The sequence below is a fragment of the Haemaphysalis longicornis genome, unplaced genomic scaffold (genome assembly GCF_048455015.1).
Source record: "Haemaphysalis longicornis isolate Haplotype H1 unplaced genomic scaffold, Haemaphysalis longicornis Haplotype H1 scaffold_2, whole genome shotgun sequence".
In the NCBI taxonomy this organism is placed as follows: domain Eukaryota; kingdom Metazoa; phylum Arthropoda; class Arachnida; order Ixodida; family Ixodidae; genus Haemaphysalis; species Haemaphysalis longicornis.
Genome location: NW_027526295.1, coordinates 205,448,585 through 205,467,915, shown reverse-complemented (window position 1 = coordinate 205,467,915; position 19,331 = coordinate 205,448,585). Strand labels below are relative to the sequence as shown.

Below are 19,331 nucleotides of genomic sequence, written 5' to 3'. Positions count from 1 at the left end.
GTTCGCAGTGGCCAGTCACATAAACAAGATTTTGTGCCTTCGGGAGAGAGAGAAATAATTATTCATTGGAGAGTTTAGCTCCAACCCAAACAGGAGCTGGCTACTTCAGGCATTGGAGTATACAAAAGGTAGAATACTTGCCCTAAGGAACCACAAGGGGTTAGATTAAGTACATTGAGACAGCAGCGGATGAAAGATGCGCTCTCAGTAACTAATTGCTCTGTGTAGTGCACAAGCACACCCATATATATATATATATATATATATATATATATATATATATATATATATATATATATATATATATATATATATATATATATATATATATATATATATATATATATATATATCATAATCATCATCATCGCCAGCTATCTACGCCCACTGCAGGGCAAAGGCCTCTCCCATTATTCTCCAATTACCTCGGTCCTGTGCCAACTGTGACCAATTTCTCCCCGCAAACTTCTTGATCTCATCTGCCCATCTAACTTTCTGCCGCCTCCTGCAACGCTTGCCTTCTCTAGGGATCCACTCTGTTACGCTTAATGACCAGCGGTTATCTTGCCTTCGCATTACATGCCCTGCCCACGTCCATTTCTTCTTATTAACTTCTAATAATATGTCTTTAACACCAGTTTGCTCCCTGACCCACTCCGCTTTCTTCTTGTCCCTTAATGTTACACCTATCATTTTCCGCTCCATTGCCCGCTGAGTCGTTCTCAATTTAAGTTGAACCCTCTTAGTGAGCCTCCAAGTTTCTGCCCCGTAGGTGAGTACCGGTAACATGCAGCTGTCATACACTTTCTTCTTCAGCGACAATGGTAGTCTGCTATTCATTATCTGAGAATGTCTGCCATATGCACCCCACCCCATTCTGATCCTTCTAATTATCTCTGCCTCATGGTTGGGATCTGGGGTCACAACTTGGCCTATGTAGATATATTCGCTTACCACTTCCACTGCCTCGCCACCTATCTGAAACCGCTGTGCTGTCCCTAGGTTATTCATCATTACTTTAGTTTTCTGCATATTAATTTTCAGGCCCACGGTTCTACTCTGTTCGCCCAGTGCGGAAAGCATGCTTTGCAATTCGTCCCCCGAGTGACTTAGCAAGGCAACGTCATCAGCAAATCTGAGGTTACTGAGGTATTCTCCATTAACCCTTACTCCCACCTGTTCCCAATCCAACGTTCTGAATACTTCTTGTAAACATGCTGTGAATAACATTGGAGAGATTGTGTCTCCTTGTCTGACACCCTTCCTTATAGGTATTTTACTGCTCTCCCTAAGGAGGATGATGGTAGCTGTAGACCCATTGTAGATATCCTCTAGTATTCTGACATAATGCTCATCTACCCCCTGGTTCCGTAATGCCTGAATTACTGCTAGGGTTTCGACCGAGTCAAATGCTTTCTCATAATCTATGAGGGCTATATATAGGGGTTCAGTATACTCAGCGCACTTCTCTATCACCTGATTGATCGTGTGAATATGGTCCATTGTTGAATAACCTTTACGGAACCCTGCTTGTTCTTTAGGTTGACTGAAATCTAAGGTTCCAGAGATTCGGTTAGCGATTACCTTGGTAAATACCTTGTAGACGACTGACAGTAAGCTGATCGGCCTGTAATTTTTCAAGTCCTTAATGTCGCCTTTCTTATGGATTAGGATGATGTTCGCGTTCTTCCAATATTCCGGTACCATTGCGGTCATTAGGCATTGCGTATACAGGTTTGCCAGTTTTCCAGGTACAATTTCTCCGCCATCCTTCAAGAGGTCTGCTGTTATCTGATCCTGACCAGGTGCTTTGCTCCCTTTCATTTCTTTCAAGGCCTTCCTTCTTCTTCGGTCGTTACTGGTGGAATGTCTATCTCCTCTGAACTACTGTCTCGTTTGGCATTATCCTGGATGTCCCGGCTACTGTACAGATCCCTATAGAACTCCTCGGCCACTGTGACTATTTTATCCCTATTTGTGATGACATTGCCTTGCTTATCCTTATGTGCATACATCTGATTTTTCCCCACGCCAAGACGTCTCTTCACTGCTTTCAGGCTACCTCCGTTCTTTACAGCGTATTCGATCCTCTCCATATTATACTTCCGTATGTCAGCTGTCTTACGCTTATTGATTAACTTCGAGAGCTCCGCTGGTTTTTTTCTGTCAGCTGCGGTAGAGATTGTCATGGTTTGCCGTTTCCTGATTAGATCTTTCGTCTCCTGTGAAAGTTTACCAGTATCCTGTCTAGCCATAGTGCCGCCGACTTCTACTGCACACTCCGTGATAATGCGTGTAAGGTTGTCGCTCGCTTCCTGTGTCGTAGGCTCGGCTTCCTCGTTAAGAGCGGAATATCGGTTCTGCAGCGCGATCCTGAATTCTTCTACTCTACGTCTTACTGTCAGCTCATTTATCGGCTTCTTTCGTACTAGCTTGTTGCGGTCCCTCCTCAAATCTAGCCTAATTCGAGATCTCACCATACGGTGGTCACTACACCTTACCCTTCCGAGCACTTCCACATCCTGCACGACGCCAGGGTTATCGCATAATATGAGGTCTATTTCATTTTTGTGCTGCCCATTCGGGCTCCTCCAGGTCCACTTCCGACTCTCCCGTTTGCAGAAGAAGGTATTCATTATGCGTAGGTTATTCCGTTCTGCAAGCTCAACTAGTAGGTCCCCCCTGCTATTTCTACAGCCCAGACCATAGTTCCCAACTGCCTTGTCTCCAGCCTGATTCTTGCCTACATTAGCATTGAAGTCCCCCATAACTATGGTATACTGTGTTTTTACTTTAGCCATTGGCGATTCCACATCTTCATGGAAGCGTTCCACTACTTGGTCGTCGTGGCTGGATGTGGGTGCGTAGCACTGCACCACCTTGAGCTTGTACCTCTTATTGAGCCTAATCACAAGACCTGCTGCCCTTTCGTTAATGCTATAGTATTCTTCTATGTTGCCAGCTATGCTGTTACTGACTAGAAATCCCACTCCCAGTTCTCTTCTGTCCTCTAGGCCACGGTAACATAGGACGTGTCCATTTTTCAGCACCGTAAAGGCTTCGCCTGCCCTCCTAGCCTCACTAAGCCCTATTACATCCCATTTAATGTCCTCTAATTCTTCGAACAACACCTCGAGACTTGCTTCGCTAGATAAGGTTCGCGAGTTAAACGTTGCCAGGTTCAGATTCCATTGGCGGCGTGTACGGACCCAGGGATTCTTAGCACCCTCTGCTGCGTCACAGGTCTGACCGCCGCCGTGGTCAGTTGCTTCGCAGCCGCTGGGGACTGAGGGCCGAAGGTTAATTGGCGTATTCATGGGAGGTTGTGGCCGTTGCTACACCAGGGTGGCCAATCCTGCTCTGGTGAGGGAGTGCATTACCGGCAATGGTCGTCGGGGTCAGGCCGCACCCCAAGCCCCTTTTGCAATTCCATCAATACGCGGATTTTTTTTTTTAATCCGGTGGGAATTGTCCGGCACCGGGATTCGAACCACGGTCCTTCTGCACGCGAGGCGGGTGTTCTACCTCTACGCCATCGCTGCATCTATATATATATATATATATATATATATATATATATATATATATATATATATATATATATATATAATGATTCCTTACAGCAGTGGAATATAATAATTAAAAAAAACCAAGAGAACTATACACATCTATATACAGACGACATCCACGACGCGACACAGATAGTTTCGCCAATATACATAACACCCTTGTGTATTTCCACACCCATTTCAAAGCGTTTCAGAGGAATGTGCTCGCATTTAATAGTGTTCACACATCTTCGTCATTTGAAAAAAATTTCCTTAAGGCAAGGAAGGCTTTCGTTTGGTTGCGTACATTGTCCCACGGACCCAACAGTTTCGGCAAAGACAGGGGTGTCCGAGATAGCAGGCTAAGCATATCACTTAATTTTTTCCGCTCGGTCGCATATAGAGGGCACTCAAGCAGGACATGATGCACATCTTCAGTTTGGTGTCCACAAGCACAGCAGGTGTCATCAGCAAATCGAATACGCTAAAGAAATTTCTTGGTGTAGGCCACGTCAAGGTGAAGGCGATGTATTAACGTGTCGACCGAACGACCCAGATGAGACGCACACGGGTATGTAAGGTACGGGTCCACTTGGTATAACAGCGATGAACGATATTTATCGGTCAACCTGGTTTCCAAAGTAATGTGTGTCCTTAGTTTTTTCAAATAATTTTTAACATTACCTCTGGTAAAAGGCACGGCGCTACACGTGGAATTTGAATGAGCGGTTGCTGCTAGTCGGTCAGCTCGTGAATTTCCTCTTATTCCAATGTGCCCGGGAAAATTACCGGAACGTGGCTGAAGAGCCGTCACTGCTTCATCTGTTTTGCTCAATATCTCCATTATTTGTTTTATTTTGTGATAAAATAATCATCATTGTTATTGGGATTGAGAAACTCTATGGTTATTGGGACAAAGCGATCTCTCGAATAACCCCAATCTTCTATTTTGCCGCCGTGGCCCCTTCAAGGAATGAGCAATACGCGAAAGGACGAGGCTTACCGCGCTGACGTTGCTGAGCGGTAACTTCCTGTCGGGCACGGGACACGTGGGACACCAGTGCTGGTGACCGGTGTCGCGAAGACGGTACTCCAGACGCACTGCAAACGGTATCAGTGGGTCGACAAAGTTTTCCTGAAAGAAGAAGTTGTGTGCAATACGTTAGAGACACTGCGCTCGGAAAAGCACACGCTGCTTCGCCATGCTTTCTTCGAATGCAATTTACCGGATCGCTAGCTCGTAATGTCGCCTGATAAGTTCCATGCCCAATTCTTTATTTGATTGGCCAACAAAGTTATATTGTCATTAGTTTCATTCGCCTGCCGTCATAGCAGGCAAGATTTACGAAGTTTCCACCCAAAGTTTGCTCCAGATATTTGATGTTACCATGTGAGCGTCGACAGATTCGCTTAATAAGTACAGCCGGTAAAACGCTTGTCTATAACAGCGAGTTCAACTTCAACCAGCTACATCCGAAAACTGCCGAAACATACTCGTTCCAAAGATGTCGGAAGCAAAAGCGAAGGGCTAAGACTTCAGACTTCCGCAGTAGTTTTATTCAAATCCCGCTCCGGCGGGGCAGGATAGGGCTGAGAGTACGAACGCCGTGTTATAGACAAGCCTTTTACCGGCTGTACATGCACTGAAAGAACACTGGAAGCGTGCTATGCCAGCTAGGCTGCTCCCACGATCGTGAACCAGCCGGTGAGTTTTAACACCGGAGCAAGAGTATTTCAGTAAGTCTGCTGTAGGTCATGTGTCACGCAGAGGTATACGAGCAGGTTCCCAGACCCACCGACAGAGTGCTCAGTTGTCTCGCTTCCGGCGGCCTCGCAGAAGCCCTTTCCCAGACCAACCGACAGAGGGGGCAATGATCTTCAGGGGCGGGTCCCTTTCCTTCCCGCTACGGGAGGGAGCCTCTTTCCGTTTACGTTTGCCTGCTGACTCCTCTGCGCGAACCTTAGAATTTGTGTGGCGACGGCGCTGCCGTTGTTGGGTGAGCGCCCGTTAACGTTCGAGCCGACATAACATAACCACAGCTCCGCTCTTTCAGCAGTCTTCACGCTTTGCGGAACCGGGGTTAATTTTTTTCCTTAATTGCTACCTGCAGATATAGCATGCACGTTTTGTGAGAGGCATTTATCATCATCCGGACTATCAACTTGTGGCGCTTTGACGGGGTAAGCGTATAACAATCACAAGACTGCATCGTGCTGTTCAAACAGCTAAGCAGAAACGCTGGCCCGCCCTTCTGCTTATTGTGCAAGTGTGTGCTGGTGTTATAGCTCATTTCGTGTGCTCATGCCAGGCATCGATATTCCCTATCAGCCACACTAGCGTGATATTTGTAGAATATAAAAGGTAGCCGAAAATCATTTTTCAGTGTAATGTGCCATCTTTGCAGTTTCTATTACTGGAACCGAATTTCGCCCAGACAAAAGCTAGCACAGAAAATCTACGATCATATGCATACTAAAGTATCCAGTATTTGGCGGAAAGCAATGGTTCATTTGTACCAGTCAAGGAATGTCAAACAATAGAAAATCCCAATTTAAAGCGATGAGTATTCTCGTTCCGCGCAAAAAAATCTGCCGACTCCTACTAATCTTTTCTTTCCTCTTCCTTGCGCCATTGTTTTTACATATGGCAGCACAACTTACACATGTTAAGCACAGAGAGGTACAACAATTTCCCTTTGCAACTAGCCCGCCTTGCTTGTAACGTTTGGTGGAAAGGAGAATCCAGCACGCCGTGGGAGGCTACATCGTGGTGTTACCATTCCACGTTACCCTGTGCGCGCGATACAAATTTTGTGAACTGCAGTAAGGTTCCCTCTGTAGCGGTGAAGCCCGCTCATTCCACTCTTCAAACAAGTTTCCTTGAGCCTGAGAGTGGCCGGTAGGCGCCCTCGAGCCGCTGATGAGTCAAGGACAACAGCGCGGCAGCTGCAGAAACCGGCGGAATCCAGTTCGAGCGAAGCTTGTTCCAACAGGCCTGTGAGGGTGGTTCTCCGCTGAAATTCTCCGTCCCCCTTCGCGAGACCTATATGGAAGATGTATTTTGCGTATTTGTGTTTTTTTGTTCCGAGCGCAACACGCTAGAAGCCTGACGACCACTGGGATTTCTGGTTATAAATTTTCGCCCTTCAGCGAGTCCTGTTAGCACGTCGTCGAAAGGTGCAGATTTGCAGAAACATTGACTCCCTCGTATGGATTTCACACACGCGCGTAAGCACGCGCACACATCCACACATCCGTATACATACATTCATACGCGCTAATAAAGACACCTACGTACTTGCGTACATACACACACGCCCATATGCGGATAAGCCCATGTATCTTTGGAGGATGTTATTTTTTCAGACGGATCTGGATCACTAGGCGAGACATATTAAAGGGACACTGAAGTGAATTTGTCAAGCTCCCGTTTTTGCTTGCCCTGCATAGACTGGCTCAAATTTACACACTTTTTGTCGTTATATCCGGTTGATAAGCCGGTAATTATTTTATAAAGCCGAAAAGAAGAAAATGGCGGCCGCACCAACTAAAGGCTGTGACGTCGGGAGGAGGTTCCCCGCGATTGGACGATGTCCAAGATTAGCAATCATACAAGTTTCGGTTTCCGTTCCTTAAAACAACATGCTTGACATCCGACGTTATCCTGGGCTGGGCATTCTCGCTATCTCAATAATCGTCATACCGCGCTTCTACCAAGTTGTCGGCTGTAAAATGCCGAATATAAGCCTCCCAGGACGGCTTGGAATCGTAGCAATCACTAGCTGAGGCCTACGCAGTGGATGAACGCCCTCCGCATCACCGCAGACGCTCAAATGCCATGCGTTTTCCCCGCACATTTGGAGCTTGCCTCACTGATGCCTGTATAGTAAAAAGCGTGTTCGCACCAGGACAAGGGTCTGCTGATTCTGGCTGTGCCCACTGCCCGCAAGCAGTCGGTGCTTATGGCAACAGCACGCCAACGAGCACTCGTTAACGTGTCAGTGTCAGTCTGCGCGCGTTCTGCGAACTCGTTCGTGGAGCAGTGAACGTTACGGCCCCAAAATGCTGAAATCAGTATTGAAGACATCGGCTGAAAACGAAAAAATCAACTTACAAAAAAAGTACGTACCCCCGGGGATTCGAACTTGCGACCTGCAAAACAACAGACACAGCGCGCCAGACCACACACTAAACTTTTTAACACCCTTAAAGGTGCTAAAAGGGTGCACTCAACATTTTGCACCCTTTTTGCACCTTTTAAGGACTAAAACATTGCTCCGGCACCCAATCATGAGGGTGCCACATATTAAAGGGTGTAAATCTTAACATTTTTACACCCTTTAAGGTGCAAGGAGGGTGTACTGAACATTTTGCACCCTTTTTGCACCTTTCAAGCACCCAAATATTGCTCGGGCACCCCACCTCGAGGGTGCCAAAATTCAGGGGTGTAATCAACAGTTTCATAGGGTGCTACGACCGTTAAAGGGGTGCTAAAAAGTATTTCTTCTCGATTGGGGTGTTACCACGGCACCTTATCGTTAGGGTGCCTAAAAGAACGGTGTGTGAATGCAAGCATGCAAAATTGCACAAAAACAGGCTGAATGTTTAAACCGCACATTGCACTATTTCACCGCCCGTTGAGAGAATAAATATGAACTCTCCACATAGACCAGGGGAAAGGCTCTAAAATTGCTGTTCGTAAATTGAACAAAACGTGCTGAATGTTTAAATTCCACTCTGCACTAATCTACTGTTTCGAGTGTATCACAAGGTTCGTTTCGATGTCTGGGTGCACGGGAAGGAAAGGCTACAAAATGCCTCTTGTAGTCCTATAAATAAAACTTTTACGCGAGGCATCGGTGTCCTCAACGAAATCGAATTTACCTAAGAATTTGTTCCCGTATTATTATGCCCCGGGCAAAAATTCCAACAAGACTTTCTTGTTGGGTTCACAGCACGCCTGTGGGGCCAATACGAAGTTCTGTCGGCACTCTATCGTTCCAATAGCCTAGTCTTCCAACAGGGAGTTTAACCTTGATGGCGTTTGTGGGGCCAATAAGAAGCTCTGTCGGCACTCTATCGTCCCAACAGCGTAGTCTTCCAACAGGGAGTTTAACCGTGATGGCGTTTACCGGCTCGCCAACACGATAAGTCAACGCCAACAGACGCCTCGTTCGTAATCAGCGGCGCGAGCGCGCCATCAGACAGAACCGACAGACGCCCTGAAGGTGGTTTTTAGGGCCTAAACAGCAGCGTCTATGTCTGGCATAGACGCTAGACGTCAACGTTTGTGTTGTGAATTTTCCCTTCAGTAAGTAACAGTCAGACGGACGATAACATAACTATGTGAAGATATGCTTTGGCTCATACCACGGCAAGCGCAATCGTTTGTGGCTGCAGCCTCGGTTGCTCTTCGTCCACAACAAACTGAATCGGCTGTACAGCTTTCTTCGAGGGCGTGTATGCAGGGGTTCTATCTTCCTTTTTTGCGCAGGCCGACGGGGGCGGTCGTGTAAAATCATTTTCGCTCGTCGCTGCCGTAGGGTTGCCACCTTCCTGGTTTTGGACCGGCCCGACAGGTTTTTTAAACAGCGGGCCGGTTGCCGGTCCATATCTAAAACCAGCCGTCATCAGCCGGTTTTTTGGCTTTTGTGCCGTGATTATGCCCGTTTTGGCGTTTTATAAGCGTCAATACAACAACTAAGACGATAAATACGTGTCGACAAGCATAGGCGTGCTCACAGGGGGGGCAGGGGGGGCGGCCGCCCCCCCTAATCATCTGAAGGGGGCGCCAAATTTGCCCCATGCCTTGCCGATGTAACACATGAAAGTAAAATTTCTGCTCAGAAATATTTTGTGTGTGTTGCAATTCCATCACATTGAAATAAAAATTTTATAACCATCCCTCTTTGCACTGCGTTCGCACCGCAAGGCCTTCAGTGAGAAGAGGTCGGGAGTTGCTCTGGGGGGGGGGGGGGGCGCAGCGGTAAGACTTTGCCCCCCCAAATTGAGAACTCTGCGCACGCCTATGTCGACAAGCTGCGCAAAGACACGCGAGCAGAGAAAATACGCGGGCGAGCGCGCTGCCTCAGATGGAGGGGGACCTAAGGGAAGAACAAAATAACGAAATTCTACCGCCGCGGTCAGCAATTGCGGTTACTTTTCAGTGAAGCACATGCAGAGCGATTAACCAAGCTCTCAATCACTTTCAGTACAAACGTTATGTTGATTTCTCTCTAAGAAAACACTACAATAAATGGCACTGCATGTTAAAAAACATGGCGTCTTTTTTCAACACAATCCCCCCTCCCCCCCCCAGGAAGGCCCGTTTTTTTTTTCGGGGAAAGGTTGTAACCCTACGCTGCTGTTCTGCCTACCTGCTTGCTGTACCTATTACGTCGCCGCCACCTCAAATCCCCACTTGTTACAAACTCAGAGGTTTTCGCACTGTTAGCAGTCGTTTTACACGATGGGTTTGATGCGCCTGCCATGCCAGGAGTGACATCGCTTGTAGTATTAGAGCGACGTTGCTTGTCTGCAAGACGGTGCCGGTCAAACAAGCGTTATCAACGCCATAATTCTAACGGCACATTCCATTTATTTCGTGGCTGCCGTGGCTTGCGCAGAAAAGGTAGGGTTGACTGCGATAGCTTTTCTTGAGTCAAATAATGGAGCTTTGGCTCAATCGCTTGCAGCGCTAGCAATGCGGCCTCGTCTGCAAGACCGGTGCGTGAGAAACAAGCGTTAGCACAGCCAGAATTTCAAAAATGCAGCATAAACTAGACCATCGTTAAAGGAGGCGATGACTAGACACAAGCAACAATATTCGTTGACAACTTACGTAAGTATAGAGTTGTTTTAGGCGCCTCGAACACCGTCCGCCGACATAGCTGTTTGTTAACGCGTCCGTCTACTGTTTTGTAGGTCAATGGTTCGATTCCTCGTCGAACGTGTTTTTTTTTTTTTTTTTTTACGTGAGGGTTTCATTAGCTCCTTTTTTAACGACCAGGGTAAGCACCTGTTCCTTGCTTTCTATCACGCCGACATTTACCGCCCTCTTCCTAAACCCAAAGTAGCTCGTTTTCTCGCACGTTCTCTCTTAAGAAGCCCGCCGTGAAAACAAAACCAAAACAAACGTCAAACCTCTTTACAATATCAGTATATATGTCAATTACTTTATGTTTATTCACTTTTTGTGTTTAAAAACCTTAAATGTAAGTTATAAACATATTTCAGACTTTGAAAGCAGAAAGATAATTACCAACATTACAGTAGTAACACAATTTTCGTCAAACATAGAGGTGCTGCATTTGTAGTCTGGCAACTATCTCTCACTTTTGTGTGTTTTTTTTCCATGGCGTTTTGTGCCGAGTGGTTGGTAGCGTGATTTAATCTGTTTTATCTATTTCAAGCTTAAATCATAGTTATAGAAGCTTTATGGGTGATGTCTACCCTTCCAACCTACGCGTGTGTTGAACATGGGGACCCCGGAAGAACGATCATCGCCGGATAAAATACTGCTCGTCAAAAGTGGATGACATTGCATCAGAACAAAGCGTGTTCGTGTGTCCGCGAGATGAAGACGACAGTGAAGGAGAATTGTACGTTGGAAACATCGTTTTTGCTCGGGTAAGTACGCATTTTTTATTATTCTGTATTTGGTTGGAACGAGTTCTGGTGTTTATGGGTCAGTAATTCGCTAGACCCCCATCTCGTTTGCTCTGAGAGCCTACGTGAGTTAGTACACTTGTTTGGCGCCCAGTCGACCGTTTCCGCAGAAGTCAGCATCAATTTACGCTGAAGCTAGACCTTGGCTACGATGCTCGCGCTATGGTACACGGCTGCTAATAATTTCACATCACGCAAGGCTCTTTAACACCGGGGCGTTTGTTTATGTGTCTCCCAAACAGTGCCTTTGCGGTTGCAGATCGCAGTCGCAATTTCGCGTGAGTGGCACAACGCTGTGATTAGTCCTCCCTCGTGAATACCCGCGGTATACCAAGAAATAACATGAACAGGAGGTTCCCCCTGGAAGTGCATGTGAAAACGCTTACACGTGATTCCATGGCTGGCGTCTCGTAGGTGTTGTGAAATCTCTCCCCCCCCCCCCCCCCCCCCCCTTCACGAATTCCGTGCAGTGCGCTTCGCAGCTATTGCGCTCGCGAGACCGGCGACCGTACGCCTCGCGGTCTTCGGGCCGCGATATGTGTGCTGTTCTCGTGAAGCTCGACAACAGCGAAATTGCCGTACTCGCTCGCCAACGCGCCCCGACAGCGTACGCGTCGACCGGGTGCTGACGGAGTTGTGCTGGAAGAAAAGCAGGCAAGAGATGAGGGCGCACGAGGTGTAGTTAAACATGAGAATTTACAAAGTGCAAGGTGGAGAAAATAGTATGCAAGGGCCGGAAACGGTGAGAGAGTTCGGGCCGCGCGCCAGCGAGCGAGTGCGGTAATTTACGTTGCCGAGTTTCACGAGTCCGGCACGAATATGACGACGCCCGTCTGAGAGTTCATAGAGGTATAGAATTCACATACGTGCAAATTGAAGGTGAAATGCGCGCATGTGGCCTCGCAGGGAGTTAGCATAGTCTCGGGGTAGTGGGGGAGATTTCACAACGCCTACGAGGCGCCTGCCGATTCTGTCAGAGTAGCTCTCGGGAAGTCTGGGGCTTGATATCAGAGGCATATGTATTGTTTACATTAGTGCAGAAAATTGAGCCAATTCGCAAGTTCTCATTTTCGCAAAACCGCAGGCCATACAGAGACTAACAAGAAAGCTGTAGGCACTCACTCAACTCGATTTATATTGGAGAATTGAACGTGCAGATACAAGTCAGACATTGAAATGGAGGAGCCTCAACTATCACACACCAGTTCCGATTGAAAGCAAGGGATACAGATGAGCTGCTAGCATGCGTTCCATGCAAATTAGCTCAGTAGCTAGCTTTGCATATATCATGCATACCCCACTCACAGTACCTGCGGGTCTAATAAATACATTCTTACTGTGACCTAAATTTCACTTGGGGTGTGCTCTTGTGTGTGCTCTTCTTGTATTTCAACAAGTGTCAGCACACTCACAGATTATGCACCTGCAGGTGCTGCTGCTGGCTGTCCTGGGTCAGCTGCCTTCCAGTCCAGTTTCAAAGGCTTTGCCAGGGCCTCCCTTGGCCAGCCGACACTGCACCTGCTGTACCCAAGTACTGCCTGGCCTTTCGTTGGTGCTCCGTACGCTTTGCCGCCAGGAATGGTCATTCATCCATCATCTGGCCGCTTGGACCACCCGTTCAGAAGTCAGCGCATTTGCTCGACACATCGGTCCAGGCACTGCTGCCATATCGGTGCACCCACCGATTATGTATTTTCAAGTTAGTTATTGCATGTTGTGGAACTTGCCATGATGTATACCTGTTAGCAGTGCTGTGGCCTCTGATTATTTGAAACATTTTCATGAAGCGGTGCGGTGCGTATGGAGCGTGTCATTGCTTAGCAGAGATATTGAAGAGAATCTGGGGCTGACGACTAAAGGGCAAGAAGAGAAATTGAACTGACTTTGAAGCAAGTATTCGTATGTAATCAAGCCAAGCAAACATTTACGATCTTTCGATATGGTTTTAAACTTGCAATACAAACTGGTCTACTTCAGATCATACTGGTAATAATCATACTATACCGAAAAGTACATCCCGCAGTCTGTAGAATTCTGACAGCGCTTTTTTCGCAGTCTCTCATGACAGGCACTAATCTCAATGGTTGGAAGATAGTCGAGGTAGCACCAGTCTTTAAATCATGAGACGGTACTTCACCATTAAATTTCCCTAACAAGCACCATATGCAAGGTCAGGAAACATTTCATCCACTCTCAGGTCGCTAATTATTTATAAAATCACAATATCACATTCGAGTATCACCACGGTTTTCACAAGGGTTACTTGAGAAACACAACTTTCAGGATTTGTTCACGATCTACATTGATCCATTGACACAGGCTCACAAACTTCAGTAGTTTTTCTCGATTTTTCTAAAGCATTCAATCGCATTGCACACCACAGACTACTTCTCAAACTTCACCCTAATGTCCTCACTTGAGCAAAAGATTTTCATTCTTCTCAAATGCAGTTTACTTCTAATAACTATATACTTCTTTTGCTCGTGCCACTTTGTTGTCCCCCCAGGCAGGTTGCTTGGTCTATCTTCCATGTTGCATATCCTCCCATGTAGGTCTATTTGCAGATGATGTTGTAATTTATCACACAATTTCTTTCAACTACTACTGTCAATGCTTTCAATCTGATCTTAACACAATTAACTCCTGGTGCTGCAAATGGCTAATGTCGCTTATCTCTAAAACAAAGTGCATGACTTTAACGGTGGCAAGTCTCGGATTGTAAATACTTACTTCATTAACAACAGCCTGATTACCTCTTGAGACAAAGGTGTTTTGGTAGGCTGGTAGGGGAGGGGGGATTGCATGGTGGATTTCAAAAGGTACATCGATTGGGAAAATAAGACGTGTGATTAATATTTTCATTTCACTCCAAAACTCGCTTTATTTCATATGTTTAACCCACTGCCGTGGCTAGGGTGGTGTGCTGTGGAGGCGAATGTCGGTTAGATACCGCTTGGTGTAGCCGCTTTTCAGATGGAGGCAACACGTAAAGACGCCCGTGTTTGGAGATTTCGATGCGCACAAAAATACCCAGATGGTCAAAATTAATGCGAAGCCTTCCCCTACAGTGCTCCCCATATCCCAAGTGTAGCTTTGGCGTGTTAAACCACCGTTTTTTTTTCATGTTTTTGGTATAGTACCAGCTGCTGTAGCAGGTGCAACTTAAAGGTAAAATTATACATAATGTTTCCAAGAGCTAAATATAAAGGCCATATTGAAGTGCGTTTATGGGTCTATCTCATAGCAGTAGTGAAAGGTTATATACTCTGGTGCAGGTTAAGAACGCCAATGGCTCATGTGGTGTAGTCCAGTGTTTGACGGAATGCCGTGTAGGCAGGTAAAAGCATTATTGCAGTGATGAAACGTAGCTCACTGACCAAGTCAAGAAAGCCATTTAACGGTTTGTTGCTTGTTCACGGTGAGCACGTGTCGTGGAAAACGAAGCTATATATTGGGCATTACGCGGCGCAATGAGTTTGCATAGATATGGTGCAGATTGCCATCCATTATGTTGATAATGTTGGGCGTCGTCTGAACAATGAGGGACTCGAGCAGTAATCGAGAAGATAGATTGCACTCAGTTGTCAGTAATTTTGTCTTGTTCCAGTCCACCACGTGTCCCGTCCTCTCACGGTGCTCTGCCAGTGGACTTGTTTTTGCATGGCCCTTGTTCACTTCGTTCCAGTGCTGCATTAATCTTCTGTGCAGATTGCCCGTTTCGCCAATGTACACTGATTTGCATTCAGCGCATGGAATCTAATAAACAATACCCGGAAGCTTGGAGCGTGAGAGGGGGTCTCTCACGCTGACAATGTCAGAACGCAGCTTGCTAGTGGGCACATGCACAATGTATGCACTGCGTGTCTTGAAAATGTGTGCGAGAGTTTCACCGATGTGTGGGACGTAGGTAATTGCTGCACGTTTTGATGCAGTCGTTGTCCTGAATATAATGCCTAAAGCATTATAATCAGAAAGAAGCGAAGAGGGCGACTAGCAAGAATCCACATTGACATTAGCAGGCAAAAGCGTCCACAAGGCCTGTGTCAAAACGTGCTGCAATTCTCGTCCTACACATCAATCAAACTTTCGCACGCATTTTCAAGAAACACATTGTGCACATCGTGCAGGTGCCCACTAGCAAGCTATGTTCTGACATTGTCAGCGTGAAAGACCCCCTCTCACGCTTCAAGCTTCCAGGTGTTGTTTATGTTTTGAACAAAAAAAGTGCCATTTAAACGTGACACCTCCTTCCTTGCCGATTTCTGATGCCTGATTGTTCAGTTTGTGGGGATACGTTTAGCAGATTGCTCACATGTCTAACCTGTATTTGTGCTTGAGCAGTCAAACGCTGATGTTAGCAGTGAAGTAGGTGAAAATTGTAGTTTGATTGTAGTTGTGTGCAGATTACCTACATTGTGTTAATTCGTAGAAAAGCAAAATTGAGGTAACCCTGCTAACTGTTCCGCATTGCAGCATTTTATTATGTGAACGTAAGGAGTTCAGCTGCTTGTTAAAGGTGAAACAAACAGTGGTACAAAAAGAAGAGCATCTACTAAACAGAAATATCTTCACAATCGCAGGATGCCAACGGTCCGCCTACCAACTTGTGTCCTGCATCGTTTCTGCTGGCTGGAGCGGTTCATGGAGCATTTTCCAGCTTCTCAAAGTTTGTGGTCAAGCGCTCCTCCAAGTGAAAGATGCCGCAGAGGGATCTTTTGTTTTAATGCCACAATTTCACGTGCTCAGCAGCAAATTTACTCGTAAGGCTTTTTAAATATTCATCACCCAAGAGGGCATGTTACCTTCGTCTTCGGTGGAATGTGTCTGCACTCAGGTTATTTGTGACAGAAACAAGTGGACCACGTCATGAGAGTCATTGAGGCCTTGTTGATTGTGCATGCTTCTGAAATGACATTTTCATTAAGTTGAATACTTTCCACATATTACGATTTGTGAACAAATTATGGTAAAAGTCATGATTAGTTGTACTACACTGCAGGAAGGAAATGCCAACATACGTTTTAAGCACCTCTGATATTTCAGATCGTTGGCTGGTGAGCAATAAAACAAAACTGAAATTTTTTAAAAGTAAAATCAAATATTCGTTGTCACCAGTGCATGACCATAGTAAAAGCTATCTAGTCACCAAATTTAGAATTAGACACGAAATGCCAAGAAAAATAGGGAAATAAACTAGACAGCTGGCTACAATAAACCAATTCGTAAAATTCCTCAATGTCTATCAAGTGATGATTCAGGCGGGTTAGCTAAGATGTCAGTGGGTTTACACACTCAACTTGCAGGGAAGCACATGAGCTCCCAATATTAACATGTTTTTAGTGAAGAGCGTCTTTTTTCATTAAGCTGCTTTGCACATTGATGCCAGTCTGATAAATGTCCTGAATTTTTGTTATGATCAATCTTTGTATGGGAACCATATATTTTTATATGATGTCGCTGTGTATTTCTGAAACTGTATCTAGTCACTAATTCCAATTTGTCGTGGTCAGGTTTTTTCAACTAATTCGTAGCTTTTTTAACAATTATGGTATATTTTGTGTGCCTAAAGGAATGCCTCATTGCATGTTTAGCCTATGTAGTGTTGAAAGCGGACATTTTGCTTCAAAGTGGAATGTCGGGCTAGCAACAAGGTACTTCGCGTGCTGCTCACTTTCATTCATGCCATTATTTTTTAAAATTAAAAGCCAACCAATTTGCTGTCGTTTTAATTTTGTCACCTACTTTATACTTTCTTTTTTTTTCAAGTTTGTGTAAGGATTGACTATCCATATTTTTATGATACCAAGGCGTTGGACTGGGCTAGCTGGTACATGTTTGAATGTATGAAAAACCATAGGACAGAAGAGAACGACGGGACAAACTTGTGCCGTCATTCTGTTTTAACTGTTTCCTGTGTTTACCACTGGTTTTTTATGCATTCAAACATTTTTTATGAGTTTGTTGAACAGTGATTAGTTTAGGTGTGTTCAAACAATTGTTGGCTGCGAAGGCTCTCTGTAGCATTTGTATAAGTGCTCTCTGCTTTTTTTTTTGAGCCAATACCCCACCACCAGTCTTCATGAGGTGGTCTTTTGTAGAAATAAGTTGAAATAAATATTTGTTTGCATTGCTTTACATGTTTTGAAAGAATTTCTTGTTCATTCTTGTTTCATTCAACCCCGTTTCAGAATCCTGCTTAAGGCATTTCCTCTGTTATTTTTTTTCAGAACCAGGAAGGGTGCTCATCCTCGGTTCTTGCTGAAGCAGCAGTATCCATACTTCACACGTGAGCTCTGAACACACAGTAATTATGGTATGAAACATTCTACCAGTATAAGCCTGCTTTGTAGACGTCATTGTAGATGTCAAAGCTCTTGACAGTGTAGTCCAATGTCTGGTGTAACGGGCAATGTCTACAACTTGTAAAAATTAATTTTGTGGCTATAATGTTTGTGATTATTTTAAAATGCACGTCAACTACTATTTAGAATCGCTGTCTAAATTGGCAGCCATTTTCCTGGTGGATACAGAAAGTGAAAAAGCGCATGTGTAGAGATTTCAGTGCACCTTAAATGTCCCAAATTTGCTAAAGCTAATCCAAAGCCCTCCTTGTGGTGCACTTCATATCCCATGTACAGTTTTGCGTAAAAACAGCTAAAAATTTATGATCAATTTAAACTTATTTTAATGTTTTTAAATGCAAATATTCTCAGTTTAAGCTGCCATATTTAGAGTAAAATATTTTGTAACAATTATATAGCTACCAAAGTTTTACAGAAAAGCTTTTTGCTTTTGGTTGTGCACCTTCTTATCAAAAGAAAAATGTTGTTAAGAAAGGCAGAAGAAACCCAACTATGGAAATTAGCAAACCCTAAAGCTGCGGATAGAATGAATGTTTTGTAGAGAATCTTTTGCTGATTTCAGTTCTAGTCAACTAAAAAAGTCTATCGACGTAGAATGCTTACCGTGAGGCACCTCGTAATACTAGCCAAAACTAATGGGCCCTGGCTGTTGGCTTTTCATTTGCAACAGTGACAAATGACCCCACATCCACCAGCAGGGACATAATGCAAGGCACCATGTACAAGCTAGCCTCATGATAAAATAATGTTTTCTGAACAATGGCATTACATTTCAACCATGGGCTTCACCAGGGAACTTGTATGCATTGTTCTGTGATGTTTGCAGTTCTTGTTATTGCTATGTGGGGTCATTTAGTCTAAAGGTATGTTTATAAAACTCCAAATACCACCAAACCTTGCAAGTGCTGTACCATATGAATATTTTTCCGTAAAGCAAAAAGAATAATGCAAACGAAAATAAATGGCTTGGGTACCCAACTTTTATAAGTAGATTATGAGCCGCAGTACGGAGGGAACTATATTATGAGCCGCATTACGGAGGAAACTATACATTTTGCATTTGGTCTTCCTTGATATTGAACCTTCCTGCTCAGCTCAAGAATAAGGCACTAAACATTGCAGGTAGCTACCTCGATTGGAAGTTTGATGCAATACTAAGAAGCCAAGGGTTTTAAGGTTCAAGGAAGTTTTGTGTGGTTGAAGTGTTGCACACCTAATTGCTTTCACTGCACAGCATGTTTAGGCTCTGCAGTGAATCTCGAAGGATGTGTACTGCAGTTCGGCAAAGTGAACATATAATTGGTTTTTTACGAAGTTTTGGGTAATCAACTACCTCTAAAGTTATAACTGTACTGAGATGTGGCTCCTGACTTTTTAAATTGATGTTTTAACAATTGGTGACACAAGTTCAAGGAAATTATCAGCTGATGTTGAGCTTCAATGGAATGTCTCACAGAACCGAGCTTGGAAAGCACGAATGTTTCATACCATAATCGTGTGTGATATTGTGCAATATGTGGTCTCACACCTGCTGCACCTGTGAACCGAGGATGACGCACCCGTTTTGTACCCCTTTAGGTGGGTGCTTTTGCAGAAGATGCTCCTACAGATTGGGGTGCTAAATAGCACCCTAGGATACTTTTAGGCGGAAAAGGGTGTTTATAAGGCACCTGTCTTCTGGGGTGCTTCACAGAGGGTGCTCCTGCGGCGACAAAATCCAAGCACCCTAAAGGGCGTAAAATATTCAGTTTTT

General features: G+C 45.0%; 1 protein-coding gene and 1 long non-coding RNA gene across 2 annotated transcripts in view; one reads left to right on the top strand and one right to left on the bottom strand.

The window, feature by feature from the left end:
* The window catches only part of LOC144167608 (integrin alpha-9-like), a 108,431-nt gene that overhangs the window by 24,443 nt on the left and 64,657 nt on the right, over positions 1 to 19,331 (bottom strand). Inside the window, exon 17 of the mRNA XM_077696817.1 lies at positions 4,552 to 4,683. Coding sequence (XP_077552943.1) covers positions 4,552 to 4,683 — 132 coding nt within the window. The remainder of the gene's footprint in view (positions 1 to 4,551; positions 4,684 to 19,331) is intronic.
* Positions 10,911 to 17,351, top strand: LOC144169804 (uncharacterized). The gene is made up of 3 exons (XR_013322525.1): positions 10,911 to 11,177; positions 12,646 to 12,915; positions 15,797 to 17,351. It is a non-coding gene; the product is annotated as an uncharacterized LOC144169804 (long non-coding RNA).